This window comes from Tauraco erythrolophus, chromosome 4, assembly GCF_009769465.1.
Source record: "Tauraco erythrolophus isolate bTauEry1 chromosome 4, bTauEry1.pri, whole genome shotgun sequence".
NCBI classification, from domain to species: domain Eukaryota; kingdom Metazoa; phylum Chordata; class Aves; order Musophagiformes; family Musophagidae; genus Tauraco; species Tauraco erythrolophus.
In genome coordinates, this window is record NC_141468.1 from 7,387,237 (window position 1) to 7,404,938 (window position 17,702).

General features: G+C 44.3%; 1 protein-coding gene across 3 annotated transcripts; it reads right to left on the reverse strand.

The window, feature by feature from the left end:
• Nucleotides 1–708: 708 nt before the first annotated feature.
• On the reverse strand, nt 709–17,652 carry NUDT5 (nudix hydrolase 5). Of its 3 annotated transcripts, none has more exons than XM_086609979.1 (9): nt 17,625–17,652; nt 10,796–10,904; nt 7,168–7,235; nt 5,076–5,128; nt 4,274–4,381; nt 3,651–3,746; nt 2,550–2,651; nt 1,342–1,395; nt 709–1,052 (listed from the first exon to the last, which is right to left on the reverse strand). In XM_086609979.1, the coding sequence occupies exons 2-9, from the start codon at nt 10,856–10,858 to the stop codon at nt 943–945; spliced, it is 654 nt and encodes a 217-aa protein (XP_086466105.1). In that variant the 5' UTR covers nt 10,859–10,904; nt 17,625–17,652; the 3' UTR covers nt 709–942. The 3 variants fall into 3 exon arrangements, with proteins under 3 accessions (XP_086466105.1, XP_009975975.1, XP_009975974.2); XM_009977673.2 differs by lacking the exon at nt 17,625–17,652 and adding an exon at nt 2,103–2,107 and having other exon boundaries at nt 2,546–2,651; nt 10,796–11,033; XM_009977672.2 differs by lacking the exons at nt 709–1,052; nt 1,342–1,395; nt 17,625–17,652 and adding an exon at nt 1,629–2,141 and having other exon boundaries at nt 10,796–11,033.
• Nucleotides 17,653–17,702: the final 50 nt, after the last annotated feature.

Genomic DNA, 17,702 nt, shown 5'->3' on the forward strand with positions numbered 1-17,702 from the left:
TACGGATGCTCATCCAAATGTATTTCAGAGGCAAGACTTTGATACTAACATCTGTTGAGGACAACTCTTAGATCCTGACCTTTAAGCATCGGTGGCTGTTTCCATCAGCAGAAGCAGCTGACTGCATACACGCTGAAGGTTTGGCCAAACATCTGCCTCAGAGTGATACGACAAGGTGCCACCTAGGTATGGGGATGTGCCCTAGGGAGAGGGAGAACTGTGAGGTTCTGCTGCCATCTCGGAGCCTGTAAGCCAGCCCACACATACCTTGAGCAGCATCCCACCACTCTGGTGGGCAGGGGTGGATGTTCTGTTGTTACTGGCATCATTGCTGTCAGAATCATTAGTTTCTTACATCAAACCAATCCATTCTTTCTTTCCGGATTGTTTAGTGAGGGCTGGGAGGAGGGAGCAACACCTTCAGGTCTAAATGAGAAAAGGCAGTTCCTGAAGCTGCAGCTTCACACGCCGGAGCCGGCACACTGTGTGTGTCCCGGTGCAGCTGGCGCTGCTCCTACCGCAGAGAATCACCTACGGTTGCAGAAATAACGGTGCCGTGGCGCACATGGGCAAGAGAGAAGCGCGCTCTTCCTGCTGTCTTCCTCCTTGTGAGCAAGGGGGCTTACACCACCACTACAGTTACGGGAGAATCCTCCTTATACTGAAACATCAGTGCGATGGTGAACAGAGTGAGAAATGAGCCATGTGGAAAATTAAACAGCATTTTATTACGATTATTGTGTCAAGGTTTGGTAGACTGAGCGGTCAGAAGAAACGCTTTTTGTCAGTTACAGAATTCCAGATAAAAATGTCAGAATCATTCCTACAAACACTTTGTTTTTTTGCTCTACAAGTAAAGCAAAGGACCTTTATTACAGGAAGAGTTACACTTCTAAGCCATCTGAATTGAGCAGTTTTCAACTCAATTTCTTATTGTCTGTTTTAGAACTTCATAAAAGGAACTTGGAGCGGTTTTTCTGCTGCGTGCTTCAGGGCCAGTGCGTAACTATACACCCTGGCATCCACTGCAATATGTTGTTCTGCTACGAGTTCTGGAAGGGGCGGGAAGAAAAAAAAGGAAAGTATGAGATGCTGTTAAAACTTTTCCTCTACATAAATTTTAAGACCTTAACTAAAACTACGTATAGCGTTCCAGACATGAATTCTTAACGCTAACACCTGATACCATCACTAACTCTGTTACGTGGCCAAGTCTCTCACAGCTTTTTGTTTAAGATACAATATTGTAGGATGAGAAATGCCACGAGGAGCTATGAGAAGAGAAGCTAAAGGTTTCTTGAAGCTCACGTTAGCGCATTGAAAGGGCCGGAAAGCTCTTACCATCAATTCTTTGCAGTAGGTCATTCTTTGGAAGTGAAATAACTTCCACAAATTCTAGAAGAGAAGGAAAAAATGTTACACAGCTCTAATTTAGCGAACAGTCGGGGAAGCCTACCCCAGTGCCCTGCTTCTTGCAACTTGGAAGGGGACACAAACTGGCTTAATGCTCATCACCATCCAAAAGCTTCATATGTCACAAAAAGGCTGATTAAAGGGGGGAAGGCAGTGACTGGGGTCATTAAAAAACAGGTTGGTGAGAAAAAAAAATGGGGAAAAAGCTGGGAAAAACAGTGCAGCTGACAGCTGTGGAGGATAAGAATCCTTCTAAAAGGAGACCTTCTCCCTTCTGAGAATGGACAATATACTGCTGAAGTGGACTTGGGTTGGGCTTATCCTAGTACAGTAATGGATTGCAGATATGTTTGACTGAAGATCAAACCAGCACAAAGACAAAGGGTTTGTTCTTGATGAATTTGAGTTGGTTTATGTTTCCCGTCTATCTGAATTTGTTGTCTTCGGGGCTTGATCTACAGCTGTTGTGCTTTCAGAAATTTGTACTTCCTGAGATACTGGTGCTGTAATTGCAATACTTGAAGATACTTGATGCAATAATGCCCCACAGGAATTTTCATGTCTAGGCCAAAGCCAATCTCATGCATGTTTGATTAGGGTCAGGAGATTAACCAAACCCAAATAAAAACCAGTTTTAACTGACATTTTCTAAGTAAAACTTGCCATACAAAGACCACACTTGACCTTACTGCCACTGTGAGCATGGCTACGTAACGTACCTCCATCATCTGCAATTAAAAAAAAACAAAAAAAAAAGCAAGTTACAAATTTTTGAAATACACTAGGGTTTTCAACTAAAAAAAGCGTTTCAATAGCTGACTGATCAGGAGTTACTTCCAGGGTCAAGCCACCAACTGAGAGGAATATCTGGGTTCACAAGTGCTTGTGGCCCTCACTGGAGTTTGGCACCTAAATTTCTCATCCTGGGTGTGCCGACACCTGACAACACCCAGGCCTGCCCAGTGAAGTCGGCAAGCAAACACAGCGCTGCTGATCTAGACTGCGGGATACGATTTGACAGACGTACAGCATCTAAATCAGCTGGGATAGAAGAGCTGCAGTGGTAGGGGCAGTTCTTTTAAACTCATTGTTTTGTTATCTTCTCAGAATTTTCAAATAAATGGTACAAAACTCACCAAGTTTTTGCTTAGGTCTTGTATTCTCAGCCTCATCTCCGTTAATGGTGACGCTCACAATGTGCGTTGTGCTGTTTGACAAACCTGGGTCCAAGTAGAGAGCTGCCAACAAGCACAGGAGGAGGTTAATTTTTCAAAAGCAGAAGTCAGGGACCTTGATGTTTTAACAAAAACTCACAGAAATATATCTGATACCACAGGAGGACATATGTTTGGCAGACGTTCACGCTGGAAGAGTTGTAAAGAGTTTGTTTTCATATGTTCTTAAAAGTAATGCTTCTGTAACTCTCAGCTCTTTTACAGATTACTTGTAAAACTTGCTTTCAGCAGCTAGGTTCACTTTCCATTCCGTAGTCTGAAGATTAAACTCTAAAAATTGTAATTCCATCATAGACTTCCTCAGCCTATGAAAGTCTCATTTTGCTGTCACCTCTCTCCATCTCGCTCAGTGCCCAGCTCAGCTGTACCCAAGTTGTAACTGTAATGGCATTTGCTTGAAATCATGTGAAACTTGCCTCACCTTTCTACCTACCTTCTCCAGTTTTATTTATGATCCTCATTTTGCCTTCATTTTGCTTTATGTGCGAAGCATCAGATTGGGAACAATCGCATTCCAAAGGATCCATGGATTTACACCAATTATTCTCTCCTTCCTTCTTTCTGGTTGGAGAACCTGAGTACTGTCCCCTCTCCGCAGCTGGCATAAGGGTGACCTCCGCTCAGACTGCACCACGCAGTGATTGTTTTCTCCCTAAGTTGTTCTTATGGATGTTGTTTGCATTAAGTCCAGCAATTTAGACCTTTAGACTAAAATGCCAAATCGCAGCTTGAATAATTGGGGTTTGTGTAAAGGATCTTGACAGCAAAGTTTTCCCTTATAGACACCAAACTGTTACTTTAGTCCCGTATGTTTAACGGGAGTTCAGCCACTGGCTCGTCAAGGACCAAAGTCTCCTTGGTACAGCCACGGGGTACTACTGCTCTCTGCTAATCTGCGGAGATTTTTCTGCATGGATTTTTCGCTTGGCTTAGAGCATTTTAGACGTTTAGAACCCATCAAAGACAGAATTAGCTTTGGACAAATAAAAAAAAGGCAAAGACCTGGAGTACATTCAACAACTTCCCCCTTGTACCCAGTTTCTTCCTCCAGCTCTCGCAAGGCAGCGTGTTCTGCTGTCTCATTTTCCTCAATGAGGCCTGTGAGATAAATAACACATATGAAAAATTTAAAAGTTAGCACTTACCCCCAAGACCCATCCTGACATCTAATCCAGCTTTACAGAAGAGGAGAAACATCCTCACTATCCTATTTTTACAGAGGGATAAACTGAGGCGTTAGGAAGGATTCCAGTTCCAGAATCCATCATGCTGCTGCCCACGTCTTCAACTGATTATCTGCAGGAGCATGTTACCTTCTCAGGAAACAGCTTTAATGTTCTCAGGAGTGAAAAAAAGCCAAATGCTTCAGCTCTTACATAAAGGAGGAGTGGAGGGAAATGCCATATTCTACTCATGGGCTACTATGCAAAATACCTCCAATCTGGTAAAATGAACGATGTTTATCTTGCATTCCTCATTATCAAATACTCCCATTTTTGAAGAGCACACTGAGCTACAGGATGTCACCATGGTTTTCTGGTTAGAGTGACTTCATTAAGATTGACACTCCAAGCACACCTTGGAGTCAGCTTTATGTGACTCATCTGAATGTTTCAGTCACTTACCTGCAGGAAATTCCAAGCAGTAGCCGTTAACTGGCGGCCTGAACTGTTTCACTAGGACAATGCAGTCGTAGTGGAGAGTTCTCTGTAGTACCGCTATCACTGCTACACCTACAAATAGCCATGGGAGACACGAGTATGTAGAATGTGAGTACAGCAGAGAGTACGTATTTAGTGCTAGATCTGGAAAGGAACCCAAGTACTCTGAGCATTAAATGTTCAGGTGCCTGCTCCAGAATCCTGAAGGATGAATTTAAGCTCCTTTTATCATGCATGGGAGGAGATAAAAGCCCAGAACGGGATCTTTACCCCAGCACACGTACCAAGCAAGATGGAGCCTTAGCCCACCAATATCTAACAGAAGGGCTCTCTTGCCTGCAGAGGCTGCTTGGAAGCCATTGTATGGAACCTCCTCCTACACTCCTTTCACAGCTTAATCATGTCCCTCTTTTGCCCAAGGAGAACTGCATCCCTAGGCCCTAACAGCAGAGCCAATTCATCAGTCTGTGAGCTAATCTGTACCAGGGCACCCATCATGTCTTTGAAATTGCTCCAGTGTTCTAAAGTGAATAGGATGACCTTGGGAAAACACTCCTGCCTGCCAGGAAGGTTCTGATTCTTAAGCACTGAAAGTTAGCATTTCATTAGTGCTCACCGGCTCGGGGGTACAGCGAGCTCTGCTGAGCTATTTGTTCTGCATCCTCATTCAGTCAGAAACAGATCAGCTCTGCCCTGCACTGTGAGTTTATCAGGAGAACTTTCACAGGAAAAAATGTAAACAAAAAAAAAATCACCAATGTCTTACCATCAGCTGAAATGCCCTTTTTGTTGCCAGTACGCTTCACCGTTTCCCAAGTTCTGTTTAAAACAGAGAAAAGAACAAATGAATACCTAAGTCGTCTTCTCCCCTTGCTACTGTAATTTAAAAGCAAAACACACCATCACGGAGTGAGGCCCCACAAGAAAGCAGCTGGCCTTAGGTGGGCCCTGTCATATACTGGCACTATAAAATGCCTGCAGTATAATTTTGTTTTGCCTACCTAATGGAGGGAGAGAGAAAATAGTTAATTAATGATTGTTTAAGATCACTAAAATAAGGGAAAGACATAAACGATTGTCACAGAACAGGCAAGTCTTATAAAAGTGATCCTGGAAAAGTGCAAAATAAAGCAATTTTTATATAAAACATGTCAGATTTTGAAAGACAATTTTGTAACAAGACCACGTGCATGCTATCTTTTATCTTGCTTTTGGATAAGGTTTAAGTGTAAGTTGTTGTGAACTCCCAGCTCAGTTACTTGAACACACGAGGAGCACATAAGCAAGGTAGACCAAAGCTTCTCTCTCAAATTAAAAACGGTATGAGTAAAAACCAAAAACACACTAGCAATAAAAATCCTTTCAAAGCAGCTCCAATCTTTGCTATTTTTAAATATTTTTAAACTTTGCTGATGAACTGGAAGGCACTAGAGAAAGCAATCAGTATGGAATGTAACACATTAAGGCTGGGAAAGTAAAGCTGTGTTGTCACATGTAGATAAATAGAATCATAGAATCATATGATTCTATTTATCACAGAATCACAGAATGGTTTGGGTTGGAAGGGACCTCAAAGATCATCTAGTTACAACCCCCCTGCCATGGGCAGGGAAACCCTCCACTACACCAAGTTGCCCAAAGCCTCATCCAACTGGCCTTGAACATCCAGGGATGGGGCAGCCACAGCTTCTCTGGCAACCTGGTCCAGTATCTCACCACACTCAGAGTGAAAAATTTCTTCCTTATATCCAATCTAAATCTGCCCTCTTTCAGTTTAAAGCCATTGCCCCTTGTCCTATCACTACACACCCTTCGAAAAAGTCCCTCTCCAGCTTTCCTGTAGGTGCCCTTTAAGTACTGGAAGGCTGCTATAAGATCAGCCCGGAGCCTTCTCTTCTCCAGGCTGAACAGCCCCAACTCTCTCAGCCTGTCTTCACAGCAGAGGTGCTCCAGCCCTCGGATCATCTTCGTGGCCCTCCTCTGGACTCGCTCCAGCAGCTCCATGTCCTTCTTGTGTTGGGGACTCCAGAGCTGAACACAGTATTCCAAGTGGGGTCTCACAAGAGCAGAGCAGAGGGGCAGAATCACTTCCCTCAACCTGCTGGCCACACTTCTTTTGATACAGCCCAGGATACGATTTGCTTTCTGGGCTGCCAGCGCACATTGCCGGCTCATGTTGAGCTTCTCATCCACCAGCACTCCCAAGTCCTTTTCCTCAGGGCTGCTCTCGATCCATTCTCTGCCCAGCCTGTACTTGTGCTTGAGATTGCCCCGACCCACGTGCAGGACCTTGCACTTGGCCTTGTTGAACTTCATGAGGTTCTCACAGGCCCACCTCTCCAGCCTGTCGAGGTCCCTCTGCATGCCATCCCTTCCCTCCAGCGTGTCCACAACACCACACAGCCACAGCAAACCCAAAGCATACGAAAGAATTGCACAGGTGTGGTAACACGAGAGGGCAGTAACTTGTCAATAGTGCGCAAGATCCAGCACCATCAGCAGGGAAAAGGAGCCCTTAATGAAGAATCAGAAAAACATGGGACAGACTCTCTAATCACCACAGTCTAGCTGCACAGCTGGAACTTGCTGCTGCATAGAATCTTTATAAGGAATGGGAAATGCCAGGTAAACCAGGGTCCGAGGTGCCCAAAAGGATTTAGGAGCCAAATTCGACCCCACAGGCTAGCACATTTGAGATTTTTTTCTCTGAACAGTACAGAACTACAAAGGAATTGCACAATGAACAGATCTCATCGTGTGTTGAGTAACAGGTTTGTAACGCTCATCCTCTCTAGCTTGGGGCTACTCCATACAATCGGGAAAGTTATAGGGATCCAAAAGGCCAGAGAGGCAATTACCTGGTTTTACCAAAGGGATCCGTATAAGTTGTTTCTTCAAGCTTCAACCATTTTCTTTCTACTATTACCTAAAATAAAGAATTATTTATTAAATATATTATAAGACTAATCCCAAAGATATTTAGGGAGTAAGGGGAGAAACAACACAACTATTTTTGGATTCTTTTGAAGACATAATATCGGCATCACAATACATGCAGGAGCATGCAACAACATTTCTGTAGCTAATACACAAAAAAACATTTACTCCAACTTCTTGAATAGGAATAGAAAACAAGCCTAGTAACTTTTCTTAATGTGACTTTTATAACCAAGTTTCAATGAATTCAGTAGGATTGTATGGACTGGAAAGTCCTTATCTTTCTAGAAGGATTTTGCAAGGGTCATGTTTCAGCTGAAAAAGGATCACTGGTCTGCACTGGTGATTACAAGTGCCCACGTATCAGAGAGGATGGGCTAACAGCTAAGCAGGCAAGACTGAAAACCAAACTATTTGGAAACTTTTCTTGCCGTGATCTCAGTCAGACTGTGGCTTTGTGTGACCACTGTTTTCTGTAACCTGCCCTTTCAGGAGTTCTGAGAGCTGCTGATTGAGTGCTTGGCACTAACATTATTACAAAATGTCTTTTCTGAACTAAATGAGTTTATTTGCCCTGTGATGTTTCTTAGTCTTTTACATAATTCCTTTAAAAGAGAAAAATCCCTAGGTACTAGCCTGGAAGTTCACTTCTTTTAATGCAACTTGTATTTTAAGCTTTGCTAAAGGTGTAGGCAGACCAGAAGCTTGTCTCCAGAATTTTCTATCAAGTTGGCCACAGGTTTGACTGCAGAAATCTGAAGTAATCAGTAAGATGAACAAATCACTTCCTATCATCTAATGAGACACACTGCTGACAGCAACGGAGCAAAAAGCCCACAACATCAAATTGCAGCAAAGGAAGAAGTCTGAGAGGTCGTTCATGTGGCTGGCCACAATCCTCTAGAGCAGGATGAGAAATAAACAGGGCCTGTGTGGCCACGTAGATCTTGAACTTAAAAGTGAACGATTCACTAACTGAAAACACAATACAGAGAAATGAAATGTAGTATATGACGCAGCACAGAAGCACAGCACAGCACCAGCTGGAGGCAGAAGGCAAATCAGAAATGATTCAGGTGTCCAGTAAATTATAACTGAGCTGGATGAACTCAGGTAATTCTTACTATGTGTTCTTCAGAACAATTATTTTGATAGGCAATTGAAATAACAATAGCACTCCTATGGTTGTACATGTGGCTACACGTATTGTACATGTAGGAGTTTTGGCATTTATTTTGGAAAGTATAATATTTCCCATGTAACAGGAATTGGAAAAGAGAGCTATGTATTCTCAAAAGGGCTTTCTAATGGCACTGTGGTCCCCAAAACAGCAGGAAAGGAGAAGATGAAGTATGTTATAGTCATTACAAGTACAAGAGGTAATTCTGTTTGGAAGCATTCAGGTATATTTTAAATAGCTTTGCATTCACTCCTAAATCACTGTGGAACTAGAGTACAGGAAGATCCAAAAGAGAAACAGATGAAAATCATGTTCCATTGGTTGTCCAAGGAGAGGAAAAAATATACTCCAGTTAAGTAAACACAGCCAAATGTTTTGTGTTAATGAATTTTTTTAAACATTGCCAAGAACATAAAGGACTAGATTATTAATCGTGGTCCCATATTGCTGCAGCATTCAACAGAACTGGTAGATCAGCACCCCTGTCACTGAGTTATCGTTTGCTACGCAGGAAGGGGAAAATGGCTCAAACCAAAACCACATCGCTGGCCCCAGGAATCTTAGAGGAAAAAGAAATCCCTAGTCTGTAAGAAATTAGACCTGTCTGAGCTCCAAACAGACAAAAGAAAAAAAAAAAAAAAACAAAGAAAAAGAAAGGAGGTTTTATGTGTACAATACAAACATCAAACAAAGTGGCTTGTTTTTAATCAGATATTCTCAAGTACAGCTTTTGGCCTCTACTGCCACGGAACAATAATTAAAAAAACTGTAGGACATGTAGCATAAATATTTACAATGGAAGTGTTCCACGATTCTGGAAAGTTTGGTGAAACCCTTGCTGCTAACAGCCTACAGGGTGAGAAAACTGGAAGCTGCCAGGTTTCCCTAGAAGAAAGAGAGAAGTTTATTGTCATCCGCCTTGTTGGGTGCACAATGAAAACTGTGGAAGCTGCCTCAGAAACTTCTGCTTTGCTAAAACCCCTGTTTAGGGCCTAAGGACACTTTGCAGGATGTGTTGCACTTGCCATACTCAGTTTCAAAACGATTTAATTTGATTCTTTTATCTATTGCTAGGCAAATAACATCTCCTTTTGCTTACAAAGCCTGACCGCGGCTTCCCAGAAACCGGAAGAAGGAAATAAGATCAGCTGCTGCTTTCATGAAAGAAGATATTCCAACATCAGACCACACCGTTGCTGAAGAGTTACAGAACCACTTTCAATGTAAGGGCCACTGGCAGAGGCTCGGTAAACGCTCTCCTGTATTAATCCCACAAAAGGACTGAAAAAGCTAAAGAGCCTAAAATACGTAAGATCTAATTACAAACTTCCAGTCACACCAAAGACTACAATATTCCAAAGGAGAAGGAAGAGGCCTTAAGAAAAAATAAAAAAGCAGATAAAATGAAAACGTTACCTGCAAAACCACAGATCTTAATAGAAAATCCAAAAAGCTTACAAAAACGAAACTCTGTATGCTTCAGAAATAATTCATATTAAAACACCACGCAAGGGGAAAAGCCATAAATATATCCCAACAATGCGAGTATCTTCTTTCCTGAAAAAGTTTTGTACCTTGAAACTTAAAGAAATTACAACACTCTGTTCATTCCAAGGACGGAATGCTGGATAAAAGAAACTACATTTGTGTTCTAACAACAGTGTGAGGCTGTTGCCAAACCTGCCTTTAACACCAAACATTAACTTTTAAGAACTCACTTCAAAGATAACAGAAACAAATATAGGCAGTTTAAATTAGGGTGAAAGTGCTCCGAATAAGCACCCAGAAGTACCTCCAAATTCCTTCCTCAGGACCTCATATTTTCTGATTCTGTGAAGATGGGTACATAATATTTTTTTTAAAAATCTTACTACCTCCTTACTAATGTCTTTAGAACAGCAATTGTCTAAATTCAAAACCTTTCAGAAAGCATCAGAGAAGGTACAATCCTAACTGTTAAGGCAGCACTTAGGGGTTCACCCTAAAGGGATGGAAACAATGCTGAGTTTCATGATGGACACATTTCCCTAGTCTCTCAGAGGTATCAGCACTATTTCTGAACACTGGAAACAGCCTCAACAGACAATATAAGAAACAGTTGCAAAATAAATAAATTAAAAAAAGCTTAAAATAATGCAACACTGCAGATTTCTCTCTCCCCACTGATAATTTGTAGGATTATTTCAACAAAGAGAAATGCCACCTTTTAAAACTCCCTGACCATCAGGAAGAAGTGTTTTGTCTATTGACCAGATTCGACAAACATACAGCATCTACAACATTTCTCACTCTGCAATCACAAACATTCTCATCAGTCTCAAATAATGGTTATTTAACAACAAAACGTGTCAAAACCAAGCACGAGATACCTCTTCTTTAAGGACGAATTGTCTAGCAGTTTTTGGAACTTCTTTGGATGTCTCAGCTGCCATTTTCAGGAATGTCAGGCTTTTCCCGTCCTGTGCAAAGTCCAGATTACTATGAAACAAAGTCAATATTTGCTTTCAGAGTAAAGTTAAAAGGTTCATCTCTGCATTCTAAATTAACAAATAAAACTTGTTAGGGAAAGTTAGGGACACACGATGACAAGTGCAAATCATATTTCCAGCTCCACCTGATGGTTTCAGAGGCAAATAATTCAAAAGAGAAGTAGAAGCCTGGGTCAAATCCCTGACTTCCGTCGTTGTAACAGTCCTACCGGCAGCTGAGCAGCTACGCTGGCTGGAGACACCCTCCTTAACTATTCAAAGGTCAGACACACGCAGAGACAAAACTGTTTCATTTCAGTCAAAGTGTTTCGTTCTGCTCTGGGTGCTCTGCCAACACAGCACTACCACGAGAGGACTACGCACTCCGCTGTGGAAGTGGAAAAAACCCTCATACCCAGAGGACTTCGGGGCTAAAAACTGCTATTGAGAAAGAATCAGAACGAGAATCTACCTCCATCTCACACGCATCACAAATAAACACGTAAATGACTCAATCCTTCCCTCGAAAAACAAGGTCAAAAAGTCACCCGTGTGTTGCAAGCGCAGGTGGCATGTGGAGTTGGCGTGAGCGGAGCACGTCTGTCCCTCACCGAGCACCATGGGGCTGGCACCGCGCAACAAAAGGCAGCTGAACTCACGCCAAAGCCAGGCTCTGCACCTGCAGCTCCACGCCTCGGCCCGCATCCTAGCGCTCCCCGGGAGGATAACACTGCCCACCCGCGCTCTCAATCCATTCCAGCTCACAGGCACACCAGGCAGCGGAAAAACCCGATGCAGGAGAGATTCACCGTTAGTTCCCTGTCTCACTGCGGAGCTACGGGGCACTTCCAGGACAGAAACTCTTACTCCAAGGAAGCTCATCTCTGACACTATGCTGAAATACTGAAGTCCTGAAATCCAGCATGAATCATAAGCAAAAAGACAGTGCAAAAAAGCAAACCAGTTTAAACAGAAGGAGAGACAAGATAATCTTAAAGATCTCTATCATTCTTAGTGTTGATGGTCATAAACTTCCCATAAAGTCGACAGGAACCTTTCCGTTGACTTCGGCTGGGGTTCAGTAAGGCTCTGTGGGGCCTCTAGCAATGAACAGCACCAGGAGTGAGCGATCACCTTCTCTGCCGTACACAGTTTTAGCACTTTCATTTTTTCCTTCATCCTTATCCTTTTACGACAACATATACTGCACATTTGTGAAACATTTAAGAGCACGCAGCAACACCAGCTTCCTCACATATAAGATTTACATTTAATTCCACAAAGTAGTGAAGAGGAACAGGTAGTACAAAATATTTCTAGTTATCAGCAGGATTAAAACTAATGTACATAATTCCATTTCCTCAGCGTGAACACAGGGCAGGCTTTTACCTTAAGACAGTGCTGTTGGATGAAATAGGTTACAGAGGTCAATCGTTCAAACTGTCTTCATGTAACACAAATCCTGAAAAGGAACCCTGACTTATTAAATCCAATTCTATTCTTGCAAAAACATGTTATACAATCCTTTCTTAAAGCAATGAAGCTCCATCTTAAAACTATGTACATTTACTATCTAACTTACACTATTTGATGAAAACTGTTCGAGAACCCAACTTGCTGATCTTCCCATTTCTATGCCACGTCAGTTCAGTTAGCTGTCGCCCATTTGTTCTTCAGCCAGCAATGTCTCTAACTCTCTTCACTTAAGATTTAAGAGCTGTAGCTGGACCAAGGCCATGGTCTCTTGCTGTGACTCTAAAAGACAAGATCAGGCTTTCCACCAGACTTATGCAAAAGAAGCACAGCCCAGCACAGCAGTTGCAAGAGGTTCCTCGTTATTCTGAGGAAACAGTCAAAGGAGGCTGTGTGCAATGCCTGAAGTATCCAGCTTTAAAAACATAAAAACCTCACATATCCAAATACAACAAATTCACATCCGATGTTTGGAAAGAATTGTAGCCTTTTTGATTGACAATATATCAAGAGAATAGTGAACCATATCCTTGTTACACTTTATTTTTTTTTTTAATTGGGCTGAGTAAGTCAGAAAATCACAGAACGGTTTAGGCTGGAAGGGACCTTAGAGATCATCCAGTTCCAACTCCCCTGACATGGGCAGGGAAAGCCTCCACTACACCAGGTTGCCCAAAGCCTCATCCAACCTGGCTCTGAACACTTCCAGGGATGGTGCATCCACAACTTCTCTGGGCAACCTGTTCCACTGCCTCACCACCCTCACAGTGAAGAATTTCTTCCTTATATCCAACCTAAACGTCCCCTCTTTCAGTTTAAAGCCATTGCCCCTTGTCCTATCACTACATGCCCTTGTCAAAAGTCCCTCTCCAGCTTTCCTGTAGGCCCCCTTTAAGTACTGGAAGGCTGCAATAAGATCAGCCCGGAGCCTTCTCTTCTCCAGGCTGAACAGCCCCAACTCTCTCAGCCTGTCTTCATAGGAGAGGTGCTCCAGCCCTCGGATCATCTTCGTGGCCCTCCTCTGGATTTGCTCCAGCAGCTCCATGTCCTTCTTGTGTTGGGGACCCCAGAGCTGAACACAGTATTCCAGGTGGGGTCTCACAAGAGTAGAGTAGAGGGGCAGAATCACCTCCCTCGACCTGCTGGCCACGCTGCTTTGGATGCAGCCCAGAATACGATTTGCTTTCTGGGCTGCCAGCGCACATTGCCAGCTCATGTTGAGCTTCTCATCCACCAGCACTCCCAAGTCCTTTTCCTCAGGGCTGCTCTTGATCCATTCTCTGCCCAGCCTGTACTTGTGCTTGGGATTGCCCCGACCCACGTGCAGGACCTTGCACTTGGCCTTGTTGAACTTCATGAGGTTCTCACAGGCCCACCTCTCCAGCCTGTCAAAGTCCCTCTGGATGCCATCCCTTCCCTCCAGCGTGTCCACACCACCACACAACTTGGTGTCATAGAATCATAGAATCATAGAATCATAGAATGGTTAGGGCTGGAAGGGACCTTCAAAGGTCATCTAGTCCAACCCCCCTGCAAGGAACAGGGATATCTCCAACTAGATCAGGTTGCTCAGGGCCTTGTCCAACCTGGCCTTGAACGTCTCCAGGGATGGAGCATCCACCACCTCTCTGGGCAACCTGTTCCAGTGTTCTACCACTCTCATGGTAAAAAATTTTTTCCTAATATCCAACCTGAACCTACCTCCCTCTATTTTAAAACCATTACCCCTTGTCCTATCATAACTGGCCCTCCTGAACAGCCTCTCCCCATCTTTCCTGTAGGCCCCCTTGAGGTACTGGAAGACCGCTATAAGGTCACCCCGGAGCCTCCTCTTCTCCAGGCTGAACAGCCCCAACTCTTTCAGCCTGTCCTCATAGGAAAGGTGCTCCAGCCCTCTTATCATCTTCGTGGCCCTCCTCTGGACCCTCTCCAACTGGTCCATGTCCTTCTTATGTTGGGGACTCCAGAACTGGACGCAGTACTCCAAGTGAGGTCTCACGAGGGCAGAGTAGAGGGGGAGAATCACCTCCCTCGACCTGCTGGCCACGCTCCTCTTGATGCAGCCCAGGACGCGGTTGGCCTTCTGGGCCGCAAGAGCACATTGCCGGCTCATATTGAGCTTCTCGTCCACCAGTACTCCCAAGTCCTTCTCCTCAGGGCTGCTGTCGATCCATTCACCACCCAGTCTGTATTTATGCCTGGGATTGCCACGACCCAGATGTAGGACCTTGCATTTGGCCTGGTTAAACTTCATGAGGTTGGTACGGGCCCACCTCTCCAGCCTGTCGAGGTCCCTCTGGATGGCATCCCTCCCTTCCAGCGTGTCGACGGCACCACACAGCTTGGTGTCATCGGCGAACTTGCTGAGGGTGCACTCGATCCCACTGTCCATGTCTCCAACAAAGATGTTAAATAGCACTGGCCCCAGTACTGACCCCTGAGGAACACCACTCGTCACTGGCCTCCACGTGGACATTGAACCGTTGACCACAACTCTTTGAGTGCGACCATCCAGCCAATTCCTTACCCACTGAGTGGTCCATCCATCAAATCCATGTCTCTCCAGTTTAGAAACAAGGATGTTGTGTGGGACAGTAGTCCCCTCACAGCAAATTCTGTTCCACTGATCATACTAATCCTTCTACATAAGTTTGCAAGTATCAGTGTATCTTTCTCGAACATAGATTACCACAATTGTACCCTAAATCCCACAAGCAGCTTTGGTAATGGTTTGTACAACAGTATTAAAACTTGCCTGTATCAGTTACAAATACATACTAGAACCTCATCTCATGGTAAAAGTTCTTTTTAACACAGCTTGCCGTCTTCTGCAGCAGAGAGATTCAAGGGTGGCTTGCGACTTAAAATAACAAAAAATTACACACTTTCAGTGGTTTGAATTATTACTAAAATCTAAAATAGGTGAAAACAAGACAGAGGAAGGCTCATCCAGCTCAGCTCCTGTAGCTTTGATCTCCTCCACAAGTGGGTGCAATAACTCTATGTATGAGTGACACTTTAAAAAGTCCCACCAAAAAAAGTACTTTTTTTTTTCAAATTCAGTTGACTGCATAGAAGTGAGAACTTCTGCTGTTAGAAAGCTGAAATACCATTCGCTTAAATGAAGGCTGATAGTCTGGTGTCTCACATTAGTCATACTGTCAAAGGTGGCAACATTTTTTGTTCACAAACAAAATTAGCTGCAACTGAACGTTAATAGTACAAAGTTCGGTTTCAGAACAGGCCTTGTCTAGCAGCCCTCAGACAGGAAGGTTTTTCCATCTCATAAAATTACCACTGCATCATTTGAGTTAAAAATGCAACACAGCTCACACAGCAGCCTGGGAACCTCACTACCTGATTTATGATCACATGAACTCTAGGAATGTAAATTTTTAATAGTTATCAGCGCAATCTTAAGACTATGTCAAAGTATCCACATTTATCAGCCTTCTTAGCATGAATCAACAGCACTTGAACTATAAATTATGGAAAAAAATACATTTGGCCTGCTTCTATCTTCTCTGACGATTTTTGTGGCTAGTATTACTGGCTACTGCTGGCAAAGCATGCGACTTGTTCCATTTATTTCATGTGGGGGTTATACTCAGACCTGAAAAAGGCATATCATTTCTAAAAGGTATAACTTTATTCCCATTGCTTATTCCTTTAGTGAGTGGCATCCTTTCAAGTCACATCCAACCATTCTACAGTTTCCAAATTATCCTTCCCAGGAGTCAAAATGTTAACCAACTGAAGCCTGTGAATTGGCTTAGAGAGTAGCCAAGCTACCAGGGCTTTCCACTAACCCATCCAAGTCACGATAGATGGATTAGCTTTTCTAAATCACTTTTCAAAAGGAATTCTCTGATCCAAACTATGTATTCCAGGTGACAGCAACCAGATCTAATGAAAGCTCAGCAATGGTGCCGTAAGGCAAGCTCAAGATGAAACAAAAATAACAGCGTTTCTTATAAAGAACATGCAAAAGGGACGCTGGCAGTGCTTTATGCATGATTTAACCAACAGCACGCTGAGATACGTGTGCTGAAGATAAACCTCACCAAAAGCTCCTAAATCACTCTAAACTTGTTACCATCAGTCAGTGCACTTGCATTTCAGCAATACGATTCTAGCGACAAAATCAATTAATTAGCAGATGTTGACAGAAGAGAGGAAGAAGGAAAAAGCAGGGAAAACATTTCATTTTTGTCACGGTACTCAGCACCACAGATGACCCACTCAGCACTAAATAAAATACGCAAAAATAATTGGTTCTGGCCCTGCAGAACAGACAACAAACACTGTCCTGTGTAAGCCGAAGAGGGTCAGCAGCATCTCCACATTGTTATCAACCTTCCAGACAACTGATGTGAGACACCACTTAGGGAGACAGCCTCACAGAATCACAGAATGTTAAGGATTGGAAGGGACCTCAAAGGATCATCTAGTCCAATCCCCCTGACGGAGCAGGACCACCTAGATCAGATCACACAAAAGCGCATCCAGGCGGGTTTGGAACATCTTCAGAGAAGGAGACTCCACAACCTCTCTGGGCAGCCTGTTCCAGTGTTCTGGTACCCTTACTGGGAAGAAGTTCTTCCTCATGTTTAAGCGGAACCTCCTATGTTCCAGCTTATATCCATTTCCCCTTGTCCTATCATTGGATGCCAGTGAGAAGAGCCTGGCTCCATCCTCATGACAGTCACCCTTTCCATATTTATAAACATTAATGAGGTTCCCCCTCAGTCTCCTCTTCTCAAGCTAAAGAGACCCAGCTCCCTCAGCCTTTCCTCGTAAGGGAGATGCTCCACTCCCTTAACCAGCAGATCCAAGAGCGTTTAAGGGAAGCACCGGATGGAAACAATTCCGCCCTCGGCGCAGGGGACACGCAGGCACGGACATGATGGCAGAACACGTTACTCGGTTACTACTTGGCTCTCCCCAAAACAAAACGAACCGCAGCCCTGCCTGAGGAGAGAGAGGGAGCTCCGCCGCTGCACAGCTCCGTCACAACGCCGAGGAGATGCGATCTCACACGAGCACACGCGAAGCGAGAAAGCACAGCCCGCCAGGCGGGAGAGCGCCCGCGGCTCCCCACGGCCGCCCGTTTTCCACGGAACCGCCTGACGCCGCCCGCTCGGGCCACGCGAACGTACGAGGCCGGGAGAGCGGCCGGGCCGCGGAGGGGAGCCGCTCCCGCGGGCGCGGTGCAGTGAGATGGCGTCGGGGGCAGCCGGCCGCGACCCGCACCGACCTGCGCTGAGGCGGCGGCGGATGTGGGGCGAGACGGCGGCCGGGCGCGCCGCTGCGGCGGGGCCCGGCGGGGCCGCAC

Coding starts and splice junctions, on each gene's coding strand:
- NUDT5 (XM_009977673.2), bottom strand. CDS start 10,858: ATGGCAGCTGAGACATCCAAAGAAGTTCCAAAAACTGCTAGACAATTC. Junction 4,382..5,075: donor AAAGGGCATTTCAGCTGATG/GTAAGACATTGG, acceptor GGCTATTTGTAG/GTGTAGCAGTGATAGCGGTA. Junction 2,652..3,650: donor AGTTGTTGAATGTACTCCAG/GTCTTTGCCTTT, acceptor GCTTGTTGGCAG/CTCTCTACTTGGACCCAGGT.